The sequence below is a fragment of the Manis javanica genome, chromosome 13, assembly GCF_040802235.1.
Source record: "Manis javanica isolate MJ-LG chromosome 13, MJ_LKY, whole genome shotgun sequence".
NCBI classification, from domain to species: Eukaryota; Metazoa; Chordata; class Mammalia; order Pholidota; family Manidae; genus Manis; species Manis javanica.
The window spans coordinates 96,034,314-96,061,956 of record NC_133168.1 but is presented as its reverse complement, the minus strand read 5'-3'; the positions used below and the strand labels follow the sequence as shown (position 1 = coordinate 96,061,956).

The window sequence follows — 27,643 nt, the reverse complement described above, 5'->3', positions numbered from 1 at the left end:
GCTCAGAGTCTCACGGCTCGGAGGGCGCTGCTAGTGCTGGAGACCCCGGGTGAGGGCCCGACCCTTCTCGGGCCTCGCTGGCTCACCCGCAGGGCGAGCTGTGAACTTCCTGCCACCCTCCTCCAGGTCAAGGCTCAGACAGTCGGGAGCCCAGGGCTGGGGGAGGGAGCCAGCCCGGCCTGACCTTGCCCCGGTCCAGGGCATGAAAGACCCATTCATGGCCGCGGAAGCCTGGGTGGCAGCTGAGCTGCCATCGGGGGTGGGGCCTCCCTCAGGGCCTTTGTCCAAGCGGGGCCCTCTGCCTGGTATAGCCTTCCCGCCCCCACCCTGCACCCCGTGTGCTTTTCCAAATCTATCCGTGGGCCTTCTATGACCCCCGGAGTCACCTCCTGTGATCCTCCTGCACCCCCACCCAGTCGTGGTGTGCTCCTCTGTCTCAGCCTGAACCTACACCCTAGGCCTGCCACCATTGGCTTTTCTGTCTGCCATGCTACACTGAAGGCAGGGTACCCATTTGTCTTGTTAACTGCTCAGCCCAGGACCTAGCACACAGTAGGTGCTCAATAAATGTTTGAGGGAATAGGTTGCAGAAGAGTCCAGCTCCACCATGGAGGCCACAAGCAAGAGAGGGCATGTCAGGAGGTAGGCAGCATGGGCAACAGTATGGAGGTGAGCGAGGGTGCGGAGCCTGAATACCAAGTTGGGGTGCTGGACTCAGCCTGCCACCTGGTGGGACCGGCTTGGGTCTCCCCAGGTGGATAGGACGCAAGGGGTGGGAGCTGAACGCAGGCAGGTGGTGGCCGATTTACCTGGGACTCTGGCTTGGCCCGTAAGCCAGTCAGGACAAAACCGCTAGCAGGAAGGTCTGGCTGCTGGGGAAGGTTTGTGGCCGATGCCCGGGGACTGGAGGAACTAGGTAGTCTTCACGGATTCCAGGGGGGCTGCCGGTTGCCCAGGACCAGTGTGCCCCAGGGAACAGGGTTCAAGTTCTGACACCCATATTCTGGCTGCAAGCATGGCCACTGGGAAGCCACACAGCCTGTCTGAGCCCCCCTTTCTGGACTGAGAGCCATGGACAGGACAAAGAGGGTAATGCACACATAGAAGGTGCTCAGTAATGGGGGGCAACAGGACCAATGCTCAGTTCCCGTCCATTTGTGACGTTGGGCAGGCTCCTTGACCTCTCTGTGCCTCAGTTTCCCATTTATGGGAGCCTCATGGGGCCACCCGGAGAAGTGAGAGGTGATTATGTGTCAAATGCTCAGAAGTGGTTCTGTACACAGTAGATGGGCAAAAAATGCCACTAGATAAATACATATCAGTAAAGCGTTTATTGAGCACCTCTGGTATACTGGAGATGCCAGAGGGACCAGGACAGCACGCAGCCCACTAGGGCAGACGTACACTGTTGGTCACACACACATGGGGCCGTGCTTTGGACAGAGAGGGACACTGAAGCCCTGAGAGGGGTTCCTGTTATAAGGTCACCGAGGGTCAGAGAGGTTACCGGAGGTCTCTGAAACCCGTCTGGGAGTCCCAAAGGCAGGGGGCAGGCGTGTTTCCACTGGCCCAGAGGGGCCTACAGAAACTCCCTCTGGGCCAGGCCCCTCAAGAACAGGACAGCCTGTGTACGGTGGCTGTGGCGAGCTCTGCAGCCAGCTTGCCAGGTTCAAATCCTGGTTCTGCCACTTTCTGATTGGGTGGCCTTTGGACACCTCCCTGGGCCTCAGTTTCCTCACACGTCCATGGCGTGCTGTTAATGTAATGCTTGTGGTTTGACTAAATGACCATATATGAAGGGGACCGTGCAGACCACAGGGGTCCCTGCCGCTGCATCATTTCCATCATGCCTGGGGGTAGGGTAGATCCCGGGGATGCGAGTCTGGCCAGAGCGGACTAGAGAGAAGGATGAGGGGGAAAGGCTGCAATTAGGCCCCCCAACTGGACAGACGGACAGCCTTCTCTGGGGCCGCTCCTTGCACCCGCACCCGCACCCGCCGCCAGCTCCTCTGGCCGCCCACCCTGCTCCGCCCTCCGTTCCGCGCCGCCGTCGCTCCGGGCCGGGTTTTGCGCGGCTCCGGCCGGCTTTGGGGGGGGTGGAGGTGAGGAGGGGGGGCGGAGGTGGCGAGCCGCGAGTCGCAGCGGCGGCCGCGGCGGGCGAAGGAGATGCGGCCGCGGCGCGCCCCGGGTCCGGCCGCCGCGCAGCGCGCCGCCAGGAGCCGAAGCCAGCGCGCCGGGGGCCGGGGCTGAGCCCCTTCCCCCAGCCAGCGCCGCGGGCCCGGGGGCGGGGAGAGCGCGCCCCCCGCCCGCCCGCCCGCCCGGGATGCCCGGCTGAGCTGGCCGGCCGGGACAGGTGCGCGCACGGGCCCCCCCGCCCCACTCCCGCCCTCGCGCTCCCTCCCGCGCACTCGCGGCTCCGCGGCCCCGAGGTAAGCGCCCCCGGGCGTCTGCTGGCCGGGGGACCGGGGGCGGCGCTGTCGAGGGGGGGGGGAGGGTCTGCCGGCACGCAGCCGGGGGGCAGAATTGTTGGCCGGGGTGGCCGGGTCAAGTGCTTTAATGGGGGGCCCGAGGGCCTCGCCGCGGGGAGAGGGATGGATCTGGAGCCAGGGAGGGGGTTCGTGCAGCGCTATAACGGGAGGATCTGTCAGCAACGCAGCTGGGGAGGGCGCTGGATTTCAGCGGGGGTCGCTGGCTGGAGCGGTATGATGGGGGTCCAGGGGCAACGCTCTGAAGGGGCTGGATTTGGGCCTGGGGCGCTGAATAAGACTCCATCATGGGGGTGTCTAATGGCACCGCAGCTGGGGGGGGCCTAGATTGTTGACTGGGGGCCTGTATGTGGAGCTATAATGGGGGTTCTGTCAGCACCGCAGCGGGTGGAGATTTTGTCCGGGGAGGGGGGGGCCGTTGGAGGCACAATAACGGGGGCTCGCGGCTGCGCCGCCGGGGAGCTGGATTTGGGCCCAGGTGGGGGGTTCTGGGCAGGCAGGGGCCTGCTGGCTGGGGTCGGGGGTGGTGCTGGGGGGCGGAGCCCTCAGAGCTAAGTCGAGGGCTACCCGGACCCGTGCGGTGGTCCCGGCGCGGTGAGGCCCCTCCGCCCCACTCCAAGGTCCAGCCGCCGCACCTTGGGCGCCCCTGAACCCTCCCCAGCCTCATGCCGGGCCCAGAACGGGTCCAGGGCCCGGGTCGCGCAGAAGGGGTCGCGGGGAGGGGTGGGGAGAGTAGGCCGGGTCCGATCCCCCCGCTGCAGTGGGGGCCCGAGGACTCGGGGCCCCCCAAAAACTGACAAAGGGACAAAGGAAATGTCTCTCTCATAGTGCGCCGGGCGGGGTTGGGGGCGCCAAGTGTGGCCCCCCTCCTGCGGGCGCTGATTGGTCCCCGAGGCGGGGGTCACGTGCCCCCTGTCCTGCTGGCAGATTCTGGGCACCCTCCGAGTTTGGGGCACCTCCCAGAGGGGGCGCTGCTGTAGAGACGCTCCCCCCATTCCTGCTCCAGCCCCAGTACGTGTATACACTGGACCTGAGTGTATTTGCAAGAGTCCTGGGGCTGGGGGCGACTCACAGCCCCTCAGTCCCTCTTTGGCCCTCTTTGGCTTAGGTGTTTCGCATCCACCCCTTGACACTGTCATCTCTGATGCCCCGACTGGAGGGGTAATTGGGGCTTGTCTTTCGGAGAAGGGTCCCTCAAACTTTGGGGGTCTGGGCTTGGGTTTAAGGAGGAAAGAAGATGACTAACATCTGGGGCGGCAGAAGGGACTCTCATCCCATTTGCAAAATTGCATTTCTTCCTATTTCTCTGAGTTCCCTGAGCTTCTCAAGATGTACACATTCTCTCTCCAAAATCAAAGTTCAGTAAGGCTGAGGCCCATTCCTACATTCTAGTGGACACTGTCGCTTTCTTTTAGGGATGAAATTTGGGGATGTATCTGGGCAATGGCTGTACACTCTGTTTAAAGAGTATGAGATGAGGGGAGATGGTTGGGAGGGGGTCTTAAGTTCTCTGGGAAGTTGGCTGGGGGTCGCTGTGCCCCATGCGAGAACCTTAAATATTGGGTAGATGGCGGCCTGGCAGAACTCATTAAACTGTTTATGTAGGTGTCTGCCCTGAAGCGACCCATTCCCAAGATTAGATGGGGAAACTGAGGCCCTGGGGGGAGACAGGCCTCTCCACTTCTGGGGGCTGTTACACGGAGTCAAGGGAGAGGGAGTTCCTACATCAGCTGAAACCCGAATGCGCCCCTTCAGGTCACCCTGGAACGCACCCCCATCCACCACGGGCTGTGCAGGATGAGTCCTGAAGTATCCAACATCCCAGACTTCTCAAAAAAAAAAGAAAAGAAAAATATAAGCATAGAGGAAAAGGCCAAGGACTAGAGAGGAGGAACACAGCTGTGTGGCCTCAGATGGGTGTCTAGCTCTCTCTGGGCTGTCCTCTCCTGGGGACGCTCTTTGGGTTTAGTGAGGAGAGTGTGTGAGGGGACAGAGGCAGAGAGAGGTGACACAGAATGCCTTGGATCTGTCCCCTGTCCCCTCTCCCTTTGGTTCCCACCTGCCCTCCCCAAGGGCTGAGCACCCACAGGTCCTCAGGGATCCTGTGGCCTCCTCTGTGTTCATGTGAGAAGGTGTCTCTGAGTGGAGGTATGGAGTCACCTGGGAGGGGCTGTCCCTCCTCTAGGTTTCAGTCTGTGCCTCTGTCCACTGGGCAAAGAAGATGCTGGAGAGTTGTGCCCTTAAAGGGTTCGGCACCTGCAGTGGCCGCCTAGGGCTTGAGACAGGAGTTGCTGGGGTTGTCTGGGGCTGGGCCCTTGTAAAGGTGACCCTGACATCAGCTGGACAGGACAGGTGAGCTGGGTCCCTAGGGCCTGAAGGACGGGCCGGTCCCTGCCCATCTCCTGGGCGGGAGGTGTCCCTAGCTGACCCTGGGGTGTGGCCCTGTCCTGTGTGCCTGGCCTTTTGCTGGGTGACACTGAGAACCCAGAGAGGCCTCAGCCAGAGTCAGCAGGGTGGAAGCAGGGAAAGCTGCCTGAAGAAGGAGACGCCGGCACTGGCCTTAGAGGCTGAGAAGGATTTTGCTAGGAAGATTTTGCCAGATAGAGGGAGCAGCAAGCATAGGCACATGGGGTTTGTTGGAGCAGCCCAGAGTGCCTGGACTATTTTAAGGGTGGGAGACAGTGAACAATAAGGCTTGAAAAGTGGGTAGGGGTCAGGAATGCCAAGCTGAAGAGCAGGCTTTATCTCAAGGGCAACAGGGAACCACAGAAGGTTTTAGAGCAGGGGAGGGAATGGGCAACCTTTCAGACCTTGAGTAGCCTGGAGGGTAGATACCAGGAGACAGTCTCCTTAAAACCAAGCAAGCTGCCCTGAGGAGTGGTGAGCTGCCCATCCTGGGAGGCAGGCAAGTGGGGTTGGACAGCCATCTTTCCAGAATCCTGGAAAAACAATTCTGATATAGGTTAGGCCCAGATGACCCTCTAGATTTCTTTTAAATTTCCAGGTACTGCAGGTTTTCTGACCTCTAATGTTTAAGACACTGTGATTCTGAAGCCGTTTAAGGAGTTGCAGGTTCTCAGACTGGTTCCTCCAGGACCCAGCAGTGACTGAGGCTGACTGTGAGTCAGGCCTTGTTTAACAGAAATACGGAAATTGCGGCCAAGGCAGCCTCAGACCAGGCCGCAGCCACCTGCTCTTCATCCTGTGGTTGAATTGTCCAGGAGCCAGCTGCAGGGTTGGGGGTCTCAGGAAACAGACCCCCCCGCCCCATTGCACATGGCACAGGATTGGTGTGGCCTCAGAGGTCTGGGCCTGAGCACATAAATCTCTTTTTTCATCATAGCCCTTCATCACCTGTTCTTTGGGGGTGTCTAGATAAAGTTGCAGGCACCAGGAGGCACTAAGGAGGTGCCTGGGAGGCTGAGGACTCCACTTCCTTCCCTTTGGGCAGGGATATGCACACTTCCCCACCCCCCCGACCAGCTGCCCCTCGATGACCCTTCACTGTCTGGCTCTGGGATCCAAAGGTGGCCGCTCCAGGGCCTGCTGGGGAGGAGGCCCAGTCTAGTGAGGACTACATTTCCCAGGATGCACCTTGGCCCAGGCTGAGCCCGCCTTCCAAGGGCAGACCTAGGAGAGAACTTCCCAACTGCAGGAGCCCAGAGGAAGACTGTGGGTTCTCAGGGGCACCCTGACAGAGACCGGGGCAGTTGGGGTGATCAGTCACTCAGCAGACGCTCCCAGTGGCCTGTGCCATGCTCCATGCTGGGTGACACTGGAATCCCAGAGAGAGGCTTTAGCTGTGATGCCTAGTTGACCCTCAAGGGGCTAACAGGCTGGACGAGGGGAAACAACAGATGCTGGCCCTCTCTGGTACCTGGGGTCAGGGCCGGGGAAGAGGGAGTAAAGGGAGATGGGGAAAATTGGGCTATGTCCAGTAAATTAAGGAAGATGCACCAAAGAGAAATATTGCAGCTAGGGCTGTGATGGATGTGTAGGAGTTCACTGGGTGGTGGTGGGGGTTTTTTTTTGATAGTTTCAGGACCTTCTCCCTTCCCCCAAGGCCAAGGACTTAAAGGCCCCAGGCAGCTGAGACAGCCGCACTGAATTATTGCCCTTGGAGATCTGCCAGTCAGATCAGACTTACCTGGGTTTAAGGCCACCTCTTCACTCACCCACTCACTCATGCTGCCTAAATTTTGAGCCCCGGTTTCCCCATCTGTAAAGTATAGACGCTATTTGCTCTCCCTTAGTGTTCAACATTTAAATGAGAGGGTGAAGGTGAAAGGCCAGGCATAGCACTATTGTTTTTCTTACTCCAGAAAAAGGTGTATCTTTGAAAAGCAGAAACATCTGGCCTCTGTCCCTGACCTCATTTGGAGCTGAGGGGTCTTTGCTCTCATGTGATAGGTTGACATATAATTAACAAGCACCTATTTTGTGCCAGGTGCTGGGCACCCAGCAATGACCACGCAGGAAAATAAAGTAAATCACGTGTTATAGGTGCCCTGAAGACAATAGTACTGGATGATGTAGCTGAGAAGGGTCGGGCCGTTTGAGCTGATGGTGTCAGAGAGGGTGTCTCTGAGGAGGTGGCATCTGAGCTGAGACCTGGAAACTGAGAAGAAGCCAGTCATGCAAAGATCCGGAGAAATAGCATTCCAAGAAGAGGGCATAGCCTGTGCAATAGTCCTGGGGCAGCACTGTTCCTTTGCCTGTTGGAGGGATAGGAAGGGGGCCTGCGTGGCTGGAGCAGAGTGAGTGAGGGGGAGGGAGGGAGGAAGGGAAGAAAGGGAGGGGAGGGGGCAGATCTTGTAGGGCCTTGTGGGCCAAGGGGAGGACTTGGGCTTCAGCCTGGAGGGAGGTGGGAGCCCTGGAGGGTTGTGGGCAGAGGAGGGGCCACCTGACTCAGGTGCTCAGGGGCGCCCTCTGGCTGCTGCGGGGAGGACAAACTGTTACGAGCTGGCAGGGGTGCTGGTCCAGGTGTGCAGTGATGGGGACCTGCCAAGCTGAGGCCGGAGAAGGGGAGAGAGGTGGGTGGACCGGGAGAGATTTTGGACTTGATAGATGGATATGGAAAGGGACTGAAGGCCCCTTTCTCTAGGGTTAGGGGGTGCTATGGTTAAAAGACTGTGGTGTCTGGACCACATGGCCATTTCTTAGCTGTGCAACCTCAGGCATATCACTTGGCCACTCTGACCCTCAGTTTCCTCACCTGCAACTGAGAAGGACCCCACTTACCTGCCCGTTCAGGGCTTTCTTTACTGCTTGATGCACAAGCCTAGGAACCCAATAGTCGGCCCACAGCGTTTGCTGTTTTCCCCTTTGAAGGTCTGAGCCCCAGGCTCTGGGAAGAAATGAAGCACAGAGTTGGGTGGCAGATTCCTTGAGGTCACCCAGCAAACCCAGGGCCTCTTGGTTTTTCTCCACTGATGCACATTTCTCACCCCCCACCCCCCAGAGCCCGCGTCACTCCGCCAGGATCTCCGTCATTCCAGAACTGACTCACCAGGGCTTGTGGTCCACTCTGACCCCACGGCTATCCCGCAGGACCTGTTGCCTGCCCTTGTCTTCTTCAGGTTCATTTGCCAGGTTTTCCGTTCCCAGCAGCACTTAGCATACACGCCCCCCCACCTGCCTCCCACCCGGCATCTCTCAGAAGGGTGCCCCTGCAGACCTGCCTCTCTGCTCCGGTCCCACCTGAGGATCCTCTGAAGTCCCCCAGACAGGGCCTCTGGGGAGGTGAAATGACTGAAGAATTGTGGGTGGAGGTATTAATCTGGGGGAGAAGAGGGATCCCAGAATTCCAAGAGAGGGCAATTGGGTTCCGCGTCTTCTGCTCCCAGATTGAGGACCCCAAGCTCAGCGACGAGATTTCTTTGTCTCTCCTAAGATGGGGCACCTGAGAGCTGAGCCTTGCTCCCCCATGTCTCCCAAAACTGGACCCCAAGACCACAGCCCAACTCCTGTATTTCCTCCAAACTGGGACCGAGGGCAGGGTCTGCCTGCCTCCAGGCCTGCCCTGAGCCAAACTTGGGAATCTGTGGGTGCCCACCCCATGCAGCCTTAGCCCCATCCCAGATTCCCTAGGACCCCCCTCCGCCAAGCTCCCTCCGGCAGCCCCCTCCTGGGCCCCCTAATTACGCACTGGATATAAATGACACTTTAATTTCCTCGGAATGGTCCCTGCATCACTGAGAAAGCAGCCCTGCCACCCCATTCCTAATTACGAGTTGCTGCTTCTGATTTAACTCCTGGCGGCCCAGTTTCCAAACAGTGATTAAAATTAATTACCGGGAGCACCCCCCCAAATCTGGGCCTGGAGTCCCGGGGACCTACCATGTCCCCCACTCAAGGTCCTGCCCCTGCCACCTCTTCTCCACTCTGGCCTCCTGAGCGACCTAGAGACGGGACAGCCTCTCTCTGGGTCTCCACTGCTTATCTGCAAAATGTGCGTTTAGGTTGGGCAGCCTCGTAGACAGATGGCACGTCGTGGGCGCTCAATAAATGTCAGCAAGAGGCAGAATGATCACTCGGCCTGGGTTCAGATTCCAGCTGCCCCCTTCGTGCTGCGCAGTCTTGCCAAGCGGCTCACCCTGTCTGGGCCTCAGTCTTTCCATCTTCAAAATGGGAATGATGGTGCTGGTCTCCACCTCCTCAGATTGCTGTGGGCAGGAAATGAGTTCACACGTGTGAAGCACTTGGCCCAGCACCTGCCTGACGCCCACTAGGGGCTTCATAAAAGCTCAGCACACACCCTTGCTCTGCTGGGCGGCTGTGGGGTGGATGTGGAAGACAGTGAGGTCCTCTGGGCACCATCCTCTTCAGAAGAGACACTCAGCATTCATTGAGTGTCTCCGGAATACCCAGCGCCATGCCAAGCCCTTGATACGCACCATCCTGGGCACAGCTGAACTTCTGGCCCTGCTGGCCCCCAGTAGGTGCTCATGAAGCCTGCAGTAAATGCAGTCTTGCAGCTCGTTTACAAGTGGGGACTGTCCAGGCCCATTCATTCTGCCGTTGTGTGTCGTTGAACTCCTACTGTGTCAGACCCCTGTCCCTGTGGGGCTGGCATGCTCATCCCCGACTTGCAGAGGAGGAAGGAGGGGACATACTGGCTGGGGAGGGATGAGTTAACGGCATCAAGGGGGCCTCTCTCCCCAGCCCCCCGTGGCAGGGGCCCCGGGGACGCCCTCTGGCCACTCTGCCAAGTTCCTAGACAGCCCCGGAGCCAGGCTGGGCTGTGGCGACTGCGGCAGCTGGAGGAGGAGGTGGCTGTAAGCAGAGCCGGTAACTAGACCAGGCCGGCCCAGGGGCCTGGCTGCTGGGTCCCGTTACTCGATCCCCCCGGGGACTCCAGGCCTCGGAGCTGGAATTCTGGGGCTGACAGGAGCTCCTTCTATGGAACTGGAGATGGGCTTCCCGCCCCAGCCTTGCCATGGCAGATGGAGAAGCAGGGGCTCTGAGCCTGGCCCGGGGTCACTGCATCCCCTGCCGTGGTTACAGGACACAGAGACCCAGAGAGGGCAGGCTGCTGGTCCAAGATCACCCAGCAAGGCCATTTCACCAAAAGTGAGCGTAAACCAGGCCCTGTCCAGGGCTTCATTTTACAGATCAGAAAATCGAGGCTCAGTGTCTTGTCTGGAGAAAGTGGAGAATCGTAGAGGTCCTTTCATGGTATGGCTGCCTCTCCCCCCACCCGCCAGGAACCTTCCTGCTGTTCCCGTAGCGGCTCCAGCCTCCAGGCCTTTCTCTTTGCAGTTTCCCCCACGTGGAGTGCCTTCCCCCACATCTTCCCAGCTGCCGCCTTCTCAACCTCCAAGCTTCAGCAGCTCCAACGTCCCCTCCTCCAGGAGGTCCCCCTGACCGCCGGCTTGAGCAGCCTCTTTGCCATCCCTCTATGCCTTTTCTGTCACCATTATCAGGAGCTACCTGGTTCTGTCATTTGGTAATGTGTGTCCACCCCCTCCCCACCAGACTGGGAGCCCCACAGGCCAGGGCTTTGCAGCTGTCTTGCTCACGGCTGTGTCCCCCTGCATGGAACAGTATCTGGCACACAGCTAGTGCTCAATAATGGTGCATCTAGTGAGTGAAGGAGTAGCTTCCAGTTTTGGGTACCGGGAGCCAGAGATGGACACAGTTGCTCCCAGGTTAGTGACATTGGGTAGAGCCGAGGTGGGGGTCATAGCTGGGGGTACCCAGAGAACTCAATGCTCAGCCACAGCAGTCAGGGAAGGCTCCCTGGAGGAGGAGATATCCACACATAGAGGATGTGGACAGTGAGCAGGAGTTGGCTGTGGGTCTTTCAAGGAGAGAAAGTAAGGTTACTAGTCTGGGTGACTGAGAGGGTGTCTTGGGGGCAGGGAGGTCTTGAGAAGGCCTCAAAGGTTCCCCTAGCAGAGCGGACAGCCTGAACAAAGGCCTGGACATGGACTGGTGAATTCTGGGCATGCCTGGCAGGAGGTGAGGGCATGTGGAAGGTTAAGGTCTTTTCCAGGGTGAGGGTGTCCTTAAATGTCAAAGTAGAGAAATTGATTCTTTCTTCTGTGGGGTACTAGGGAGCCATGACAGGTCATTGAGCAGGGAAGTGGGAGGGTCTGGTGTGAGCTTGTGATTCACAGTAAAGATGTTGCTTGGCGGGGGTGGGGATCAGAGAGGAGGGCAGGCCTTGCCCATATTCAAGCCCAAATTCTCAAAAACCCAGGCTGGGAATGCCCAGGGCCAGAGGAAGGGCCAAGGCCCAGCCCCCAAGTCTTTAGCTTCTGGCAGCCTGTGGAAGCAGGAGGGATTTAAGGTAGATTGAAAGTAGAACTTCCCTGCTTAAGGCAGAGAGGATGGGACAATCCTGCCTAGCTGCAGGCTTATTCTAGGAGTGTATAGCCAGACCCTCTAGCTCGGAATTGGAACACTGTGGTGATTTTTAAAATAACAGCACTACTAAGGACAACTGACCTCTCCTGAGGGCTCACTGTCCCTGTGCTCAGCCCTTCATCCCGAGCTGGGCTGGCCAGAAGGGCGGCCTCTGGCCCCGTGTGGCTGGGGATCACATGTGGCCAGTTCCAATCGAGATGTGCTCTTAACATAAAACACATGCGGAATTCCAAAGATTAAGTGTGAAAAACAGAATATAGAATGTCTTATTAATCATTTTTATATTGACTAGATGTGGAGATAATAATATTTTGGATTTCTTGGCTTAAATACAACATATTTAAATGAACTTTACCTTTTGAATGTGGCCACAAGGAAATTTTAAATGACGCTTGCGTGGCTTTTGGTTGGACAGCGCTGGTCTAAATTATGTACTTCTGTCCTCATAGTAACATTTTAGGGTTGGACTTAAGAGTCACCCACAGTTTATAGATGGGGAAACTGAGGGCCGCACAGGGGAAGTGACCATTGGTGGTCTCAAAGCTAATAGGCAGAGCCGGGGTTTGAACCTGGGTGCAGGATTCCAGAGGCTAAGCTGCTGACCAGGGCACTTTAGGTGACAGTGTTGTCTGTCCAAACGTCATTCCTGGCCTCAGTTTCCCCAACCCACCGGTGAGATTAGTCTGAACAGGGCAGGAATGTGGTAGACATGGATATTGGCCAGCCTGGTGCCCACAGTTAATTGGGGTCCTGGGAAACTGAGAGTCAGAAAACCACCAGTGGGGGGTACAGGTAACAGCTTCCCAGGGGCATGTACACGCTCCGCACATGGGCATGTGCGCAACCATGCAGATAGTCTGGGGGGCATGTGCGTGCCGTGCTTGCACCTATGGAGCTGTGTGAACACACAGATGCAGCTTCATACCTTGGACGTCCGTGCCTCTGGACATCTGTGGGGGCCCCACATGTCTGTAGACATGTGCATGTCTCAGAGGTGAGGAAATCAGACCTGGGTTCAAGTCCTTATGCTGACACAGTTTATCCCCTCACAAGCCATTACTGAGTATCAAAGGTGTGCCAGACACTGCAGGACATGTCAGCCAAGCACAACCAGGCCTGCCTTCTTGGGACTCACAATCCAGCTGCCATGAAATAGGCGGACCCATGGGTGAATACTTTATTTGGGAGGTTGGTGCACAAGCTGAGCTTCTATGCACTACTGCAAGATCTTGCTAAAAATGCCAGGTTGGACAAGTCTGGGGAGGGCATGGGACTTTGCATTTCTAAAGGCTACCAAGCTGCTACTGCTGGTTTCAGGACCACATTGGAAGTAGCAGAGGGTCGAAAGGGCCCTTTGAGAGTGTGACATGTTGGGGGAGTTCATGGAGAGAGTAGACAAGTTCTGAGCAGTGAGGTGGGCGGAGGAGTGGGCGGTCTGTCTTAGGAGGTGGCATTTCAGCAGAGACCTGAAATAAGGAGGGAGCTATGTGGGTATCGGAGGGAAGAGCTTTCAGGCATGGGGGAACAACTCATGCAAAGGCCCTGAGGCAGCACCATGCCTGGTGTGTTGTAGGAACAGCAAGGAGGCCTGTGATGGCTGGAGCAAAATGAGTAAGGGGGTGAGAGGGAGGAGGGGCAGGCAGGCAGGGAGTGGGGGTAGGTGGTGCTGGACCTTGTGGGCCGCAAGGAGGTCTTGGGCTTTCACCCAGAGGGAAGTGGGAGCCCTGGAGGGCTGTGGGCAGAGGAGGAGGAACCTGACTCTTGGCGCTCACAGGCGCCCTCTCGTGGCCACTTCAGGGAGGACTGGCTGGGGGTGAGCACGGGATTCAGGAATCAGGGTGGAGGGGGTCTGTGCTGGTCCAGGTGGTGACGGTGGGAGCTAACCAGGGAACAGACTGGGGAAGGGTGTAAATTCTGGATAAACTTGGAAGTAGCGCCCACAGGACCTGATGGCGTTGGACATGAGGGTGAAGGAATGAGGCCGAGCGCGGTTACGTTGGAGGGAGTTGGGGGCGGGGGGTGAGTCCCAGGTGTGGCCTGAACCATCAGCTGTCAGCAGGGACAGCGGAGGCACCGGTCAGGGTGATGGAGCACCAGCCGTCAGTCAGTAGATCAATTTGATCTTCAAACGAAAATCCCCGCAGGTTTTATGTTTTATTTGTTGTTTGTTTTGGAAGTTAACAGCTGACCCTAAAATGTATATTGAAGTGCTGGGAGTCAAGAGTACCTGGGAAGATGGTCCCAGGGCCGTGTGAGGATGGAAGGAGGTGAAGTAGGGTGGCTTGGAGGGAATTTCCATCTCTGCCTCAGTTTCCTCACCTGTACAATGGGATTGTGTGCCACGAGTTGAAGGGATGGTTGGGGGCGTCAGGCCGAGAGACCCTGCCACAGCGTGAGCCCTTCTGGATGCGGCTGGCTCTTTGCCACTTTATGACTGTGCCTCCCACCTCATGGGCATGAGCGCTTGTCCTCAGGGCTGCAGACGGGAGACACGCCCATCCGCAGGCACACAGACACATGGGTGCATGGGTGCCCTGCATGCCGTGGGCTGTACATGCTGGCATGCCGCTCCCCCAGCCTGGCTCTGGGTGGCAGCAGCTCCCGGTGGCCAGGTGCTGGGGCAGGTGGTGGGGCCGCTTCTGGGCAGGCGGGCGCCAGGCGGCTGCTGGCAGAGGCGCCTCGAGTTTCACAGAGAGAAGCAGATGGTCTTGAGGGGGGGTGGGGGAGGTGCTAAGGCCTCCTGTAATCCCAGGTCAGGATGGTAAACTGAGGCTAGGTGCAGTGGGTTGGCCCCAAAGTGACCCAGATGCCCCAAAAAGAGCATGTGGGGCTCAGTTCTGCATTATCATCAAAATTACTAATATTGATTGAGCGGGTTTAGATCTTGACTCCACGGCTTCCATTGGGGCAAATGACTCTCTGTGCCTCAGTTTCACTATCTTATAAGAGGCATATTAACAGCTCCCACCTCTTGGGTGTGTCGTGCAAATTAAATGAGTTAATTTAAGTTCCTATGACAATGCCTAGCAAGTGCTTGGTGTTATTTATTGAGCTCCTACTGTCTGTATGCCAGGCCCTGTCCTGGGTGGTGCGGACACAGTAGTGGCCAAGATAGACCCAGTCCTGCCCTCTCAAGGTGCTCACAGTCCCACAGGGAAGATGAACAGTCAACCAGGCAGTTAAAAGATAAGGTGAACAGGACACTAATAGAGATACACAAGCAGGTGGGTGCCTGGGGAAGCCATCTGGGCTGAGCTGGGAAGGCTTCCTCGAGGAGGTGTCTGAAACCTGAAGAATGTGTTCCCAGGTGACTGGGAGCAGGAGAAGGGTGTTCCAGGCAGAGGAAACAGCATGTGCAGAAGCCCAGAGGTGGAGATGGAAGGGAGGGGAGGAGCTGAGACTTTATTTCAAGGGCACTAGGGAGCTATAGAAGGGTTTAGAGAGGAGGTTCTCAGCTGGTGGTGGTTCTGCCCCCACAGGGGTCATTGGGCAATGTCTGGGGATGTCTCTGGTTGCCACAACAGGGAGGGTGCTCCTGGCACCAAAGGGGTGGGGGCCAGGATGCTGCTCAAGACCCCACAGTGCCCAGGACTGCCCCACAGAGACCAATCTGGTCCTGATGTCACTGGTCCGAAGGGGTGACTCTGGTTTGGAACAGGGGAGCAACAGGTGAGATCTGAGTTCTAGAAAGACTCCTTGGTCACCTTGAGGAGCATACTGAAGGGGCAGGACTGGAGGCCCTGGGGCACGAGGCAGAAGGTGGGAGCTGGGCTTTGGGGCTCTCAGAGCAGGGGTGATGACAGGGAGGCAGACACCTGGGCCTTGTGCTCAGGGACAGTGAGGCCGTCCCTAAGTCCAGGAACTGGGAGGAGAAGCTGGTCTGAGGCGATAAAGCCCAGTATGGGTCTCAGGGGTCCTGGGGTGGATGGCCTGGGCAGGTACTGTCGAGGAGGAGGCTGGGAGGGCCAGGGGAATGAGGGTGGGGTAGGCAGCCTGGGGATGGTGGTTACTGTTGGGGACCTTGAATGCCAGGAAGCAAGTGGGGCTGGATCAGGGGTCACCGGGAGCCGGGGGAGGAGCTTCAGGACGGGGGAGGAGCCCGAGAAGGAAACTCTTAAGGAAGCAGAACCGTGTTCCCTGTACACGTGGGATCCGGGCGGCTGCTGAGTCACAAATCCTGGAAGTTCAGGGTCACAAAAAGGAAGCCCTGCTGGTCCACGCAAGGCCTTCCTGTTTTTTGGCCCCGAATTCTCAGAGGCAGGCACGCCAGGGGCAAAGTTCCCACCGCGCCTTCACCTCTGCGAGTTCAGATTCCCTAAGCCCTGAGGCCAGGGCAGGGCTTGGAGGAGATGTCCCTGCTGCTCAGACAGGGAAACTGAGGCACAGGGCTTGCCTGAGACTTCCCAGGACTGCAAATTTTTTATTCGGGAACCTCTGGACCGAACCCCTTCGGGAAGGGGCGTGGATGGTTGGGTTCCAGAGGGTGAGTTCTGCTCACACTCCCTCCAACTCCAACCACAGACCTACAAGGAGCTTCAAATCCCCTTGCACAGGAGCAGGCTAACAGGCCCCCTTGAGAAGTAGGGAGGTGCCTGTCACACAGGTATTCCAGCAGAGGACACAAAGGCTGAACTCGGGAAGAAAATCAGATTTACCGGAGCCTCTGAGGTCTGGCTAGATGAAAAATTCTGCAATTTTAGAGTCTGACAATTCCCAGACTGGGGTGTATAAAATTGCAAGAGCCTTTGAATTGGTTTTTGAGTTTTTCATTTGAAGATTTTTGTGTTTTAATTGTAAGAATTCTTAAATATGTGTTTCGACACTGATTTTTAAATGTATTTGTTATGTCTATTATGACTGTTATTATTTTTTTATTTAAAAATCATTTAATTTTAAAATTACTTACTCTCATTAATTTCTGTTAGAAACCATTTCCTAAGTTTTCACTAGGATGTGGTCAGAAAGTTCTGATAATTAAGTAAGTGCTGGTGTCACTACTGTTATTGCCAAGATTGTAAATTTTTATTTTCCCATTGGGGAATTCTGGGAATTGAAGGCCTCCTCAGCTCGCGTGCGTCGTCTATCAGCGCGTGGCGGGGCTGCAGGCCACTCTGCTCACCGTTCTGCCCCTCGCCCGTAGGTGTCACCTCTCGTCGCCCCGACCTCGCCATGCGGACCCCGCGAGCGCCCCCTCCTCGCCCAGCCCTATTGCTCTTGCTGCTGCTACTGGGGGGTGCCCACGGCCTTTTCCCCGAGGAGCCACCGCCGCTCAGCGTGGCCCCCAGGGACTGTGAGTGGAGGTTCTGGGGAAGGGGGTGTCTCAGGGGAGGGTCTTGTTCCCCAGCTGGTTCTGCTGCCCTCCCTCCCCAGGGGCTCACCAGGCCAGGCTCACTCCGACCCTGGATCACTCACACCTCTCTCCATCCGCTACCCTAGACCTGAACCACTATCCAGTGTTCGTGGGCAGCGGGCCAGGACGCCTGACCCCTGCAGAGGGAGCTGATGACCTCAACATCCAGCGGGTCCTGCGGGTCAACAGGACGCTGTTCATCGGGGACAGGTATGAGGGATTGTCAGGCACAGTGTGCAGGGTGAGTTGTGGTTGGACCCTGGAGCCTTCTATGTATGGTGTGTTAGCAGACGGGGACAGCTACGTGGTCAAAATTCACTTGGTGCTTACAGAGGGTGCTGAAGTGGCACTCCAGGGCTTCCCTGAGAAGGCTATTTGAGTTGAGACTTGAATAATGAGGAGCCAGCTGTGGGAAAATCTGGAGAGGGCAAAATCTGGGCAGAGAACACAGCACATGCAAAGGTCCTGGGGCAGGACTGTGCCTGGAGAATTGGAAGACCAGTGGCTGAGGCAGAGAAAGTGAGGGGGCGAGAGGGAGGGGCCTTGTGGGAGGGCTTGAGCTTTGACCCCAAGGAAGGTGGGAGGCCTGGAGGGCTGTGGGTGGAGGAGGGTGAGACCTGACTCAGGTGCTCATGGAGGCTGTCTGGTGGTCGTTGTGGGGAGGATACACTGTGGGGGCGATGGCGGGAGCCAGGCTCCCGGGTGGAGGGAACTGTGCTGGTCCAGGAGGGCAGTGATGGGGGCTGGACTAGGGTGGTAGCCATGGAGGGAGGGAGAAGTGGGTGAATTCTCAATGGACGGTAAATGCAGAGATGCCAGTATTGGCTGATGTGTGGAAGAGGAGAAGAGGGGAGTTGAGGGGGACTCCCCAGTTATTGCCTGCAGTTGTGGTAGGACAGAGATGGGGGTCTGGGGAGGGTTGGGTGCAGCGTGGCTGAGTTAAGTGTGAGACTCCTGTGAGCCCTCACCCACGACCCACCGAGAGACCGCCAGGGTCAGCTGGACCCGAGTCTGGAGCTCAGGGTGAGCTGGGGCTGGAGACAGGACTATGGGCATCATCGGGGTATAGATGGAGTTTGGGCCTTGAGAGTGGAGGAGGCCGTGAGGGTGGGGTGCTGGTGGGGAAGGGAAGCGGCCGAAGGGCCCAGCCCAGGGCCAAGGAGGGACAGCAGGGGAGACCCGGGGGCCCAGAGAGGTGGGAGGGGAGTGGGCTAGTGTGGCGTCCCCAGGCCATGTGAGGACAGGATGCCCAGGAGGAGTGGAGACTGGCTGGGTCTGACACTGCAGAGACGGGGAGGAGGACAGAGAAGTGACCCCTGGAGTTCACACGAGGTCGCCGGTGACCTTGGCCAGGGCAGTTTCGGCGGCGCTGGGGAGAGGAGGACTGAGGGGCGCTTAGGGGAACGCGTGATGTGAAGGCGTCGGACAGTTCACCCCCCTGCGTACGGACCCCTTGGCCCTGGGGTGTGTAAGCGAGAGGCGATGTTAAGGCATATGGGGTGTGCTGGAACCCTGGGTCACTTAGGGCATGCACAGGCGCGCGAGGGCACGCACAGGAGTGTGAGGGCATGTGAAGGCACGCGCGGGCGTATGAGGGCACGAGCAGGTGTGTGAGGGCACATTTCGTGGTGGAGTTGCTTGCGGCAGGGCACAGGCACGCCCCCGTGTGTCACATGTTGGATGCCATTCTGCCGCCAGGGGGGTGGGATGTGTGGGGGGGTACTGGAAGCCCCTAATCTCACTGACTATACCCGTCCCCCAGGGACAACCTGTACCGGGTGGAGTTGGAGCCCCCCACGTCCACAGAGCTGCGGTACCAGCGGGTAATAGGGGCCTCGGATGGATGGGGGGGTAGGATTGGAGTTCAGATGGATGGGGAGCAAGGTGAATGCGGCTCTGCCCAGGGCTGGGGCTTCTAGGGCAGCCGGGGACCCCGCTCCCTTACCAGCTCCCTCTGCCCGCAGAAGCTGACCTGGCGCTCCAACCCCGGCGACATCAACGTGTGTCGGATGAAGGGCAAGCAGGAGGTGAGTGGGCCCTGGCCCCGCCCAGACCACGCCCCCAACCCGTCCTGGCCACGCCCAGGGTACATCCTCCTCCCGCATCCCTGACTTGACTCTGGCTACGCCCAGAGTCCGGTCACGCCCCAAAACGGTCCCCGGTGGCGACCAGGTCCACAGCCCCGGTCTTGCCATAGCTCCACCCCTGATAGGAAGTATTTCCCCGCCTTAGTCCCTCTCTTAGTCGTAGCCACGTCCTCATCCTGGTCCTATTTTTATCCACTGGCCCACATCCCTGGCCACGCCCATGACGTGACCACGCCCGTCCAGGCTTCTCTCTTTCCTCCCCATACCAGGGCGAGTGTCGAAACTTTGTAAAAGTGCTGCTACTTCGAGATGAATCCACGCTCTTTGTGTGCGGTTCCAATGCCTTCAACCCCGTGTGTGCCAACTACAGCGTGAGTCTCCGCCCCAGGTCCAACCCCTGGGACTTTGCTCACCTGCCCTCCACTGGCCACGCCCTTTCGCCGGGCCACATCACCTCCTCCAGGAAGCCTTACTGGATATGCCCTCCCCGTCCTCTCGCCCAGAGCTCAAGAGAGACCTGTACAGGGGTCAGGGTCAGGAAAACTCTGGCTACTTATGCTACAAGCCAGTTATAGGATTAACTGGGATCAATTAGACTCATTTACAGATCTGTAAACTGAGCCCCAGAGAGGCTAAGTGACTGACCAGGTCATGCAACATCCAAGGTGGAGCCAGGATTCCCCTTGGAGACGGGGGCGGGGAGAGCCAGGGGCTGCCACGAGTGGCCCGGAGCCCTGTCACTCAGAGCCTGCTCCCCCTGCAGATGGACACGCTACAGCCCCTCGGGGACAACATCAGTGGCATGGCCCGCTGTCCATACGACCCCAAACATGCCAACGTCGCCCTCTTCTCTGGTGAGTGTCCCCAACTCTGAGCATCTCATGAGATGCCAGCCCTGAGCAAGGTGTGGCATTTTCCACTCTGGGAGTCTGGGGCATTTAGAAGGTGGCTGGGAGACTGTCTGTCCAGCCGTGAAAGAGGTAGAATTTAAGCCCACTGTCAGGATTCAGTTGGGGTCTGGTGTCATCTGGGGAGTTGGGGCTCAGCCCGGGCTCAGGCTTAGATGGGGTCAGGGCTCAGCCAAGAGACAGGGGCCCCCTTAGGCTCAGGACTGAGTCTTGGAAGATGAAGTTTTGACCCACCCAGCCCTTAACCTCTATGATCTTATCTCTCCTGCTTTCCCTACTCACCCCATCCAGAAGGAATGCTCTTCACAGCCACCGTTACTGACTTCCTAGCCATCGACGCTGTCATCTACCGCAGCCTCGGGGACCGGCCCACTCTGCGTACTGTGAAACACGACTCCAAGTGGTTCAAAGGTGGGGTGGACATTCACCAAATCCCCCCACCAGAATAAGAGTCTCAGAGGAGCCTCCCCTCTCATCTTTGGAGCCTACTGGCTACTTTGAAGATAAAGCTAGCGGAAAGATTTAAGTTGGGTCTAAAGTAGAACTTGCTGGAGATGGGGGGCTTAGAAGCCTGAAATGGAACTACCAGAGGGGTTATAGCAGGACTCATGAGGGAAGAAGGCAACAAAAATAGTGGATATTGCAGTTTCTGGAGGGTAGATAGGGTGATTTCAGGATTCTGACACCAACACCCCTACCCGCCGAAATAAACACCTCTGAGTCTTTTTTATTTTCAACCACTGTCCCCCAGCACCATAAAAGCAGCCACCCAGGCTGAGGTGTTCCTAGCCCCAGAAATTCCCTTTCCCGCATCAGGGACAGGGTTCTGACACCTCCTCTCTTACAGAGCCCTACTTTGTCCACGCGGTGGAGTGGGGCAGCCACATCTACTTCTTCTTCCGGGAGATCGCCATGGAGTTTAACTACTTGGAGAAGGTAAGATCCTACTCCCCACCCCTCCCGTCCCCACAGCACACTGAGGCTTGGGTGGCAGGGCATGGAGCTGGGAGGCTCTGGCCATGGGAAGTGGGAGCAGAGGTGAACCAGGAGTCTGCATAGGTGAGGGGGTCCCTCCGCCACTTCTGGTCCTTAAAGTCCACCACTCCATCGGGACCAGGTCTCTGATGCTGGCAGATGTTTAGAAAGCAGCCCTGGTGCGCACAACCCTGGGTCAGCGTCATGCGTATGAAGTCAGATACGCCCTGGGTTCCAGTCCTGGTGTTGTTGCTATTTTCCTGTCCTGCCTCCCATCTCCCATCTCTCCATCCACCTGTCCACTCCCCCGCCTCCCCAGCCACCTTCTCACTCATCTGTCTGTTCTTCAGCCCACCCACACTTCTGTCAACTCATTCATCCATCTCTCCATCTGCCCACCCACCAATGCAGTCATCCCACATCCATCCATCTACCCTTCCATGCCCCTATGTATTATCCACCCACTCACATTATCCACCCACTCACTCACCCATGTATCCATCTCTCTGTCCATTCATTCACATACTAACATCCATTCATCTGCCCTTCTACTTAAAATTAGCTCATCCATTTCCCCAGTCTACCCGCCCACCTTCCTGAATATCTGGTTATCTAGCCTCCATGTCCCTCTTATAACCTACTCATCCCTTCCAGCCTTCTGCCCACCCAGGCATCCACCCATCCATTGATCTGCTGTTATCTCCTTCTTCACCTGCCCACCCATCCACTCATCCTCCATGCAGCCACCCATTCATCTGCTTATCCAGCCTTTCACCCATCCATCCATCTACCCATCCACCGCCCATCCACCATCCATCCATCCATTGTCTACACATCCATCCATCCCTTATCTCCTTCTTCATTATCTCCTTCATTATCCATCATTTTCTCCTTCAGATTCATTCATTTATCCATCCATCCCATCCCTCATCCAATCGCATCCTTCCATCCAGGAGGCCAGACAGTTAAGGGCACCGTCTCTGTCATTCACTACTAGCGTGATCCGGGCTGGTCCCTTCCCTTTTTCCGTGTCTCAGTTTCCCCACCTGCACAAGGGAGGTATCAGTAGACCCTTCCTTGTAGAGTTTTGGGAGGAATGTTAAGAGACGCTGAGCCGAGAGTGCCTGGCCCATAGTGCTCTCTGGGCGGAAGCAATTATGATCACAAGCGTCGTGGTTTCTGTGCTCATCATTTTCATCTGCACATGTCCTTTGGGGAATCTGGTGCCCAGAGGAGGTTGGTAACTGGCCGGGGCCCCACAGTGAGCCGGGGCAGACTGCTCCACCCTGGCCTGGGTGGCGGGCAGCAGGGCCCGCGCAGGCCTTCCTGGACACAGGGCTCAGGCCCCTGTTTGTCTGCTGTTGTGCCAGGTGGTGGTGTCCCGTGTGGCCCGGGTGTGCAAGAACGACCTGGGAGGCTCCCCTCGGGTGCTGGAAAAGCAGTGGACATCCTTCCTGAAGGCACGGCTCAACTGCTCTGTGCCCGGGGACTCCCACTTTTACTTCAATGTGCTGCAGGCCGTCACAGGTGTCGTCAGCCTGGGGGGCCGGCCCGTGGTCCTTGCAGTTTTCTCCACCCCCAGCAACAGGTCAGCCTCACTGACTGAGGGACAGGGCTGAGCGAGGTTGAACCCCTGAGAGGCCCTGGTCCCAGGCCGGGCTGGGACAAAGTCAGGCACTGACCATCAAAGGCCCTTTGGTCAGAACTGGGCAGATGGGGGACATCTTCATCCTCTGCCTTTGAAGTCTGGGAGAGCTTCCTGGAGGAGGAAGCATTAGAACAAGGTGTTGATGAGTGTGAGATGGAGGGAAAAGAAACAGTGTTCCTGGTTAGAGGAACAGCATGTGCAAAGGCCCTGAGGCTGCAATGAGTTTGGTATGTTTAAATAATAGGGAGGAGGTCCATATTGCTGGAGAGGAGGGGGTGAGGGGCAAGTGAAGGAAAGAAGGGCAGGGAGGGGATGAAAGGCTGGAATAAGCCTGGGTTGTGTCCTGAGAACACTAGGGAGATATGGGAGAGGGAGGGGCAAGGTCAGATTGGTGTTTTTGGCACACTCCCCTGGGAATGGGTTGAAAGGCATCAGGAGTGACATCTGGGAGTCGAGACATCCAGGGAGGTGACACTGGGGACTTGGACACAGCGTGGCTGTGGAGCACCTGAACTGTGGTCCAGTCTGAGCACTGTGCAGGGGGTGGAGTGACTGGATTGGGTGGCATCTCTGGCCCAGGGCACTGAACATCTGACAGCTCTGGAGGGCGAAGGCTCCTCCACATGCTTGCCTGCAGCAGCGCCCCACACCAGGCTCACTGCTCCCTCTCATCTAACCCCCACCAGCATCCCCGGCTCGGCCGTCTGCGCCTTTGACATGACACAGGTGGCTGCTGTGTTTGAAGGCCGCTTCCGTGAGCAGAAGTCCCCTGAGTCCATCTGGACCCCCGTGCCAGAGGATCAGGTGCCACGGCCCAGGTGAGAGTCCTGTAGGTCCTTGGACCGGTGCCTGAGTAGGGTCCTGACCCTAAGTCCAAGGGCTGTGACATCCAGATGGTTATTTAGCTGTTGCTGAGTTCAGCTGTACCCATTCCACAGATGAGGAAAACTGAGGCCCTTTGGGAAAGGCAGCAGGTCCCTTGGTGAATCAGAGCCCCTGTGTGGGGACCCCCAAGTCTACCCTGACCATCCTCTTGTCTCCACCCAGGCCCGGGTGCTGTGCGGCTCCTGGCATGCAGTACAACGCCTCCAGCGCCTTCCCCGATGAGATCCTCAACTTTGTCAAGACCCACCCTCTGATGGACGAGGCAGTGCCCTCGCTGGGCCACGCACCCTGGATCGTGCGGACCCTAATGCGGTCAGTCCACAGGCATGGCCAGGGTCCTAGCACGGACCAGATCCCAGGCCAGGGTTGTGGGTGGGGAGGGAGGGTGGCCAACAGCAGGCACAAGAGGAGACGCAGAGCAGTGCTGCTGGGGTCAGACACTCAGGACAGCTCAGTATGAGGCTCCGGGGCTGCCTGGAGAGAGACCCTGAGAGAGGGAGGGCGAGATAAAGAGAGGGAGAGAGAGGGAAGCACACGCGCACACACGCACACCAAGGGAGAGAGTTCCAGAAAGAGGCGGAAGGTAGCCGAGGAAGAGAAGACACGGGGAGAGAGGTCCTCAGAGACTGACAGATGCAGGACAACAGAAAGAGGAAGACAGGCTGGGAGCCGGGGCTGGGGGTCGTTTCCCTCTGTAATGTGCACCGTGTCGCCACCTCCGTGCCCACCCTGCCCGGCGCGGGTGGTGCCTCTGCGTGCATCCCAGGGGGATCGCAGGGGCTGAGGACCGGCCTGACCCAGGCCCGCCCTGCTCCCAGGCACCAGCTGACGCGAGTGGCCGTGGACGTGGGAGCCGGTCCATGGGGCAACCAGACCGTCGTCTTCCTGGGTTCCGAGGCGGGCACAGTCCTCAAGTTCCTCGTCTGGCCCAACGCCAGCGACTCAGACGCTGCTGGACCCAGTGTCTTCCTGGAGGAGTTCGAAACCTACCGGCCCGACAGGTGGGCGTGGCCGCGGGAGGGGAGGCGGGGCCAGGCCGAGGCCCGGAGGGACGCCGGTGGGCAGGGAGATGGGGCGCGCCCCTTGGGTTTTACCAATTTGCTCACCCGCAGGTGTGGACGGTCCGGCGGCGGCGAGGCAGGGCAGCGGCTGCTGAGCCTGGAGCTGGACACAGCCTCGGGCGGCCTGTTGGCGGCCTTCCCCCGCTGCGTGGTCCGCGTGCCCGTGGCCCGCTGCCAGCTGTACTCAGGGTGCATGAAGTGAGTGCCTCCCGGGCCGCTGCGGGGGTCGGGCAAGCAAGGGTAGAAGAGCCTGGGAAAGGAGAGTGGAGTTGGAGTCACGGGCCCATCGGCGTCCTGACTGGACGACGGAGACGGGCAGAGGGCAGAGCCCAGTGCAAAGGCTCAGAGGTGGGCCCGTGTCTAGTGTGGCAGGAACTGTGAGGCCCCATTGGCTGGAGCAGAGAGGGCAAGGGGGAGACAGGGAGGAGGGGTTGGACAGGTCGTGTCAGGCCTAGTGGGCTGCTCCGAGGGCTGGGGCTTTTACCCAGAGGGAGGAGGGAGCCCTGGAGGGCTGTGGGCAGAGGCAGGATAGGATCCCAATGACATTTTTAAGAGCAACAGGAGCAGAAGCTGGGGACCAGAGAGGCCGCCATCTATCTCCCTGCCTCTAAAATGGGTGCAAAGATCAGAGGCAAAGTACACACCCCCGGGGCTCAGCACAAGCCCTAGACACGGAGAATGCTGCCCCGCAACCCCCCACACACACCTTCACGGCGACAATGTCGCAGAGCACAGAACCAAGCAAGGCATAGACTCTGGGTCAAGCCTGCCTGGGCTGCAGCCCCAGCCCTGCTGCTTGGGCAAAAGTGAAATTTCGTGAGCCTCGGTTTCCTCATCTGTAAAGTGGGGAATAAATAGCCCTCACTGCAAAGATTTGTCCCAAGCACTCCCAGAGTTGACAGTAAGAGGCTTTGTGGCTGATCGGCCCACCGGCTCCTCGTCTGCTCTAGGAACTGTGTTGGCAGTCAGGACCCCTACTGCGGGTGGGCCCCCGACGGTTCCTGCATCTTCCTCAGCCCTGGCACCAGGTACTGGGGAGGAGGGAGGTGGGGCCTGGGTGTCTGAGCCTCCTGAGATCCCACTCAGAGAGGGGTTTCTGCTGACTGTGCCCCTCTTCCCCCCATTAGAGCCACCTTTGAGCAAGATGTGTCCGGGGCCAGCACCTCAGGCCTAGGGGACTGTACAGGTGAGTGTAAAGGGGGGTGGCCTGGGAACCCTGAGTCCTGACCTTTAGGGTTTCTCCCACCCTCCTATGCCCAGATGGGTGGCAGGACTGACTTCCATCCAGCTTTGGAAGGACAGGGATTCTCATTTCCGGGGAGGGTGGTAGGGGAGGGCAAAGAGAGGCCAGCAGATGCCAGGGGAAAAAGAGGTGGGCTTTGAAAGGGACAGAGAGACATCACTAGGCAGGCACACAGACAGACCAACTGAGAAGGCAGACAGATGGACAGAGTCACCCGAGCTGGTGGGCGGTGCATCCAGCCCGTGCCTCAGCCGTGCCCTCTCACCGGCCCCCCTGCCCAGGACTCCTGCGGGCCAGCCTCTCGGAGGAGCGCGCTGGGCTAGTGTCCGTGAACCTGCTGGTGACGTCGTCGGTGGCGGCCTTCGTGGTGGGCGCTGTGGTGTCCGGCTTCAGTGTGGGCTGGTATGTGGGCCTCCGCGAGCGGCGCGAGCTGGCCCGTCGCAAGGACAAAGAGGCCATCCTGGCCCACGGGGGCGGCGAGGCCGTGCTGAGTGTCAGCCGGCTGGGCGAGCGCCGGGCAGGCGGCCCCGGGGGCCGGGGCGGCGGCGGGGGCGGCGTGGCCGGGGGTCCCCCCGAGGCCTTGCTGGCCCCGCTCATGCAGAACGGCTGGGCCAAGGCCACGCTGCTGCAGGGCGGCCCTCACGACCTGGACTCGGGGCTGTTGCCCACGCCCGAGCAGACGCCGCTGCCCCAGAAGCGCCTGCCCACGCCGCACCCGCACGCCCTGGGGCCCCGCGCCTGGGAGCACGGCCACCCGCTGCTCTCGGCCTCCGCTTCCTCCTCCCTGCTGCTGCTGGCCCCCGCCCGGGCCCCCGAGCAGCCCCCCGCGCCCGGCGAGCCGGCCCCCGATGCCCGCCTCTACATCTCCCGGCCCGGCCGCGCCTCCCACGGCGACTTCCCGCTCACGCCGCACGCCAGCCCGGACCGCCGGCGGGTGGTGTCAGCGCCCACGGGCCCCTTGGACCCAACCTCAGCCGCCGACAGCCTCCCTCGGCCCTGGAGCCCGCCGCCCACGGGCAGCCTCCGGAGGCCGGGCCCGCACGGCCCACCAGCCGCGGCCCTGCGCCGCACGCACACGTTCAACAGCGGCGAGGGCCGGCCGGGTGACCGTCCCCGTGGCCGCCACGCGCGGCCCAGCACAGACTTGGCCCACCTCCTCTCCTACGGGGGGACGGACAGGACTGCGCCCCCCGTGCCCTAGGCCGGGTCCCCGACGCCTCGGCGGTGCCAGCCGCGGGAATCAGACCCGGCCCCGCTCCAGTGGGTGCTCAAGCCCCGCCGGCCCACCCGCGCGGGGGTCCCCTCCGCCTCTAGGAAGCACAACGAGCTCGGCCCCCGACCCTGACCGGGGCCGCAGGACACTGATGCGGTTTGGGGGCGGGCGGGCGGGAGGACCGTGCTGTGCATTTGAAGCTGACCTTATGCGCGTGGAGTTTGGTTTGTTTTCCAAGTTGCGTTTCTTTTGCAGTTTTCTAACCGATTGCACAACTCCGTTCTCGGGGTCGTGGCTGGGGCGTGGAGTAGGCGTGGGGTGGGGAGGGGACCAACCCCGCAGACCCAGGCCCCCTCCTGCCCCGCAGAGCCCTTCTGCTGCCCAGGCTCCTGGCGTGTGTGAGTGTGTGTGCGTGTGCATGCCGTGTTCGTGTGCGAGGGGCCGGGAAGGGGAGGGAGGCGTGCGTGTGCGTGCCCGCGAGGGCTGCTGCCGGCGTGTGCGTGGGGCGGGCCACGCGTGCAGTGTGCGTGTCTGTGTGTGAGCGGTGGCCCCAGCGGCCTGGGCATTGGCTGAGCCGATGCCGGCGCTTCCAGATGGCCGGGGGCTTTCACGGTGCCGGTTAGGAGTTGGAGGGAGACGAGGAGGGGGTTTCAGGTAGGGAGTCACGGAAGGCCTGCCCAGAATTCATATTGGCAGCAGCAGCGGTCTGGGGAGCGGGGAAGGTGGGCGGGGCCCCCCTGTAAATAAGGCCCCAGGGTGGTCAGAGGGTCCCACGCACCCCGTCCCCTTGTGGCTCCCCCTTGACCTTCAGCTGACCATGCATGCCAGCTGAGTGGCCAGCTGAGTCCTGGACCCTCTCTGGAATTTGCCTCCCCAAACCCTCTCCCCATCAATAAAACTGTTTACAACCACCGGC

The 27,643-nt window shown here is 59.0% G+C and overlaps 1 protein-coding gene across 3 annotated transcripts; it reads left to right on the top strand.

Moving 5' to 3' along the window:
* Nucleotides 1–2,281: 2,281 nt before the first annotated feature.
* Nucleotides 2,282–27,643, top strand: SEMA6B (semaphorin 6B). Of its 3 annotated transcripts, none has more exons than XM_037018067.2 (17): nucleotides 2,282–2,429; nucleotides 16,498–16,647; nucleotides 16,794–16,917; nucleotides 18,470–18,530; nucleotides 18,672–18,734; nucleotides 19,064–19,165; nucleotides 19,558–19,648; nucleotides 19,994–20,113; nucleotides 20,550–20,638; nucleotides 22,048–22,265; nucleotides 23,012–23,143; nucleotides 23,373–23,522; nucleotides 24,029–24,211; nucleotides 24,323–24,469; nucleotides 25,222–25,299; nucleotides 25,399–25,457; nucleotides 25,796–27,643. In XM_037018067.2, the coding sequence occupies exons 2-17, from the start codon at nucleotides 16,527–16,529 to the stop codon at nucleotides 26,713–26,715; spliced, it is 2,658 nt and encodes an 885-aa protein (XP_036873962.1). In that variant the 5' UTR covers nucleotides 2,282–2,429; nucleotides 16,498–16,526; the 3' UTR covers nucleotides 26,716–27,643. The 3 variants fall into 3 exon arrangements, with proteins under 3 accessions (XP_036873962.1, XP_036873961.1, XP_036873963.1); XM_037018066.2 differs by lacking the exon at nucleotides 2,282–2,429 and adding an exon at nucleotides 15,567–15,840; XM_037018068.2 differs by lacking the exon at nucleotides 2,282–2,429 and adding an exon at nucleotides 15,567–15,960.

Bases quoted from the DNA above. Each gene is read 5' to 3' on its own strand.
- SEMA6B (XM_037018067.2), top strand. From the start codon at position 16,527: ATGCGGACCCCGCGAGCGCCCCCTCCTCGCCCAGCCCTATTGCTCTTG. The intron at 23,144-23,372 runs GTGAGAGTCCTG...GTCTCCACCCAG, and splicing joins GATCAGGTGCCACGGCCCAG to GCCCGGGTGCTGTGCGGCTC. The intron at 24,212-24,322 runs GTGGGCGTGGCC...GCTCACCCGCAG, and splicing joins GAAACCTACCGGCCCGACAG to GTGTGGACGGTCCGGCGGCG.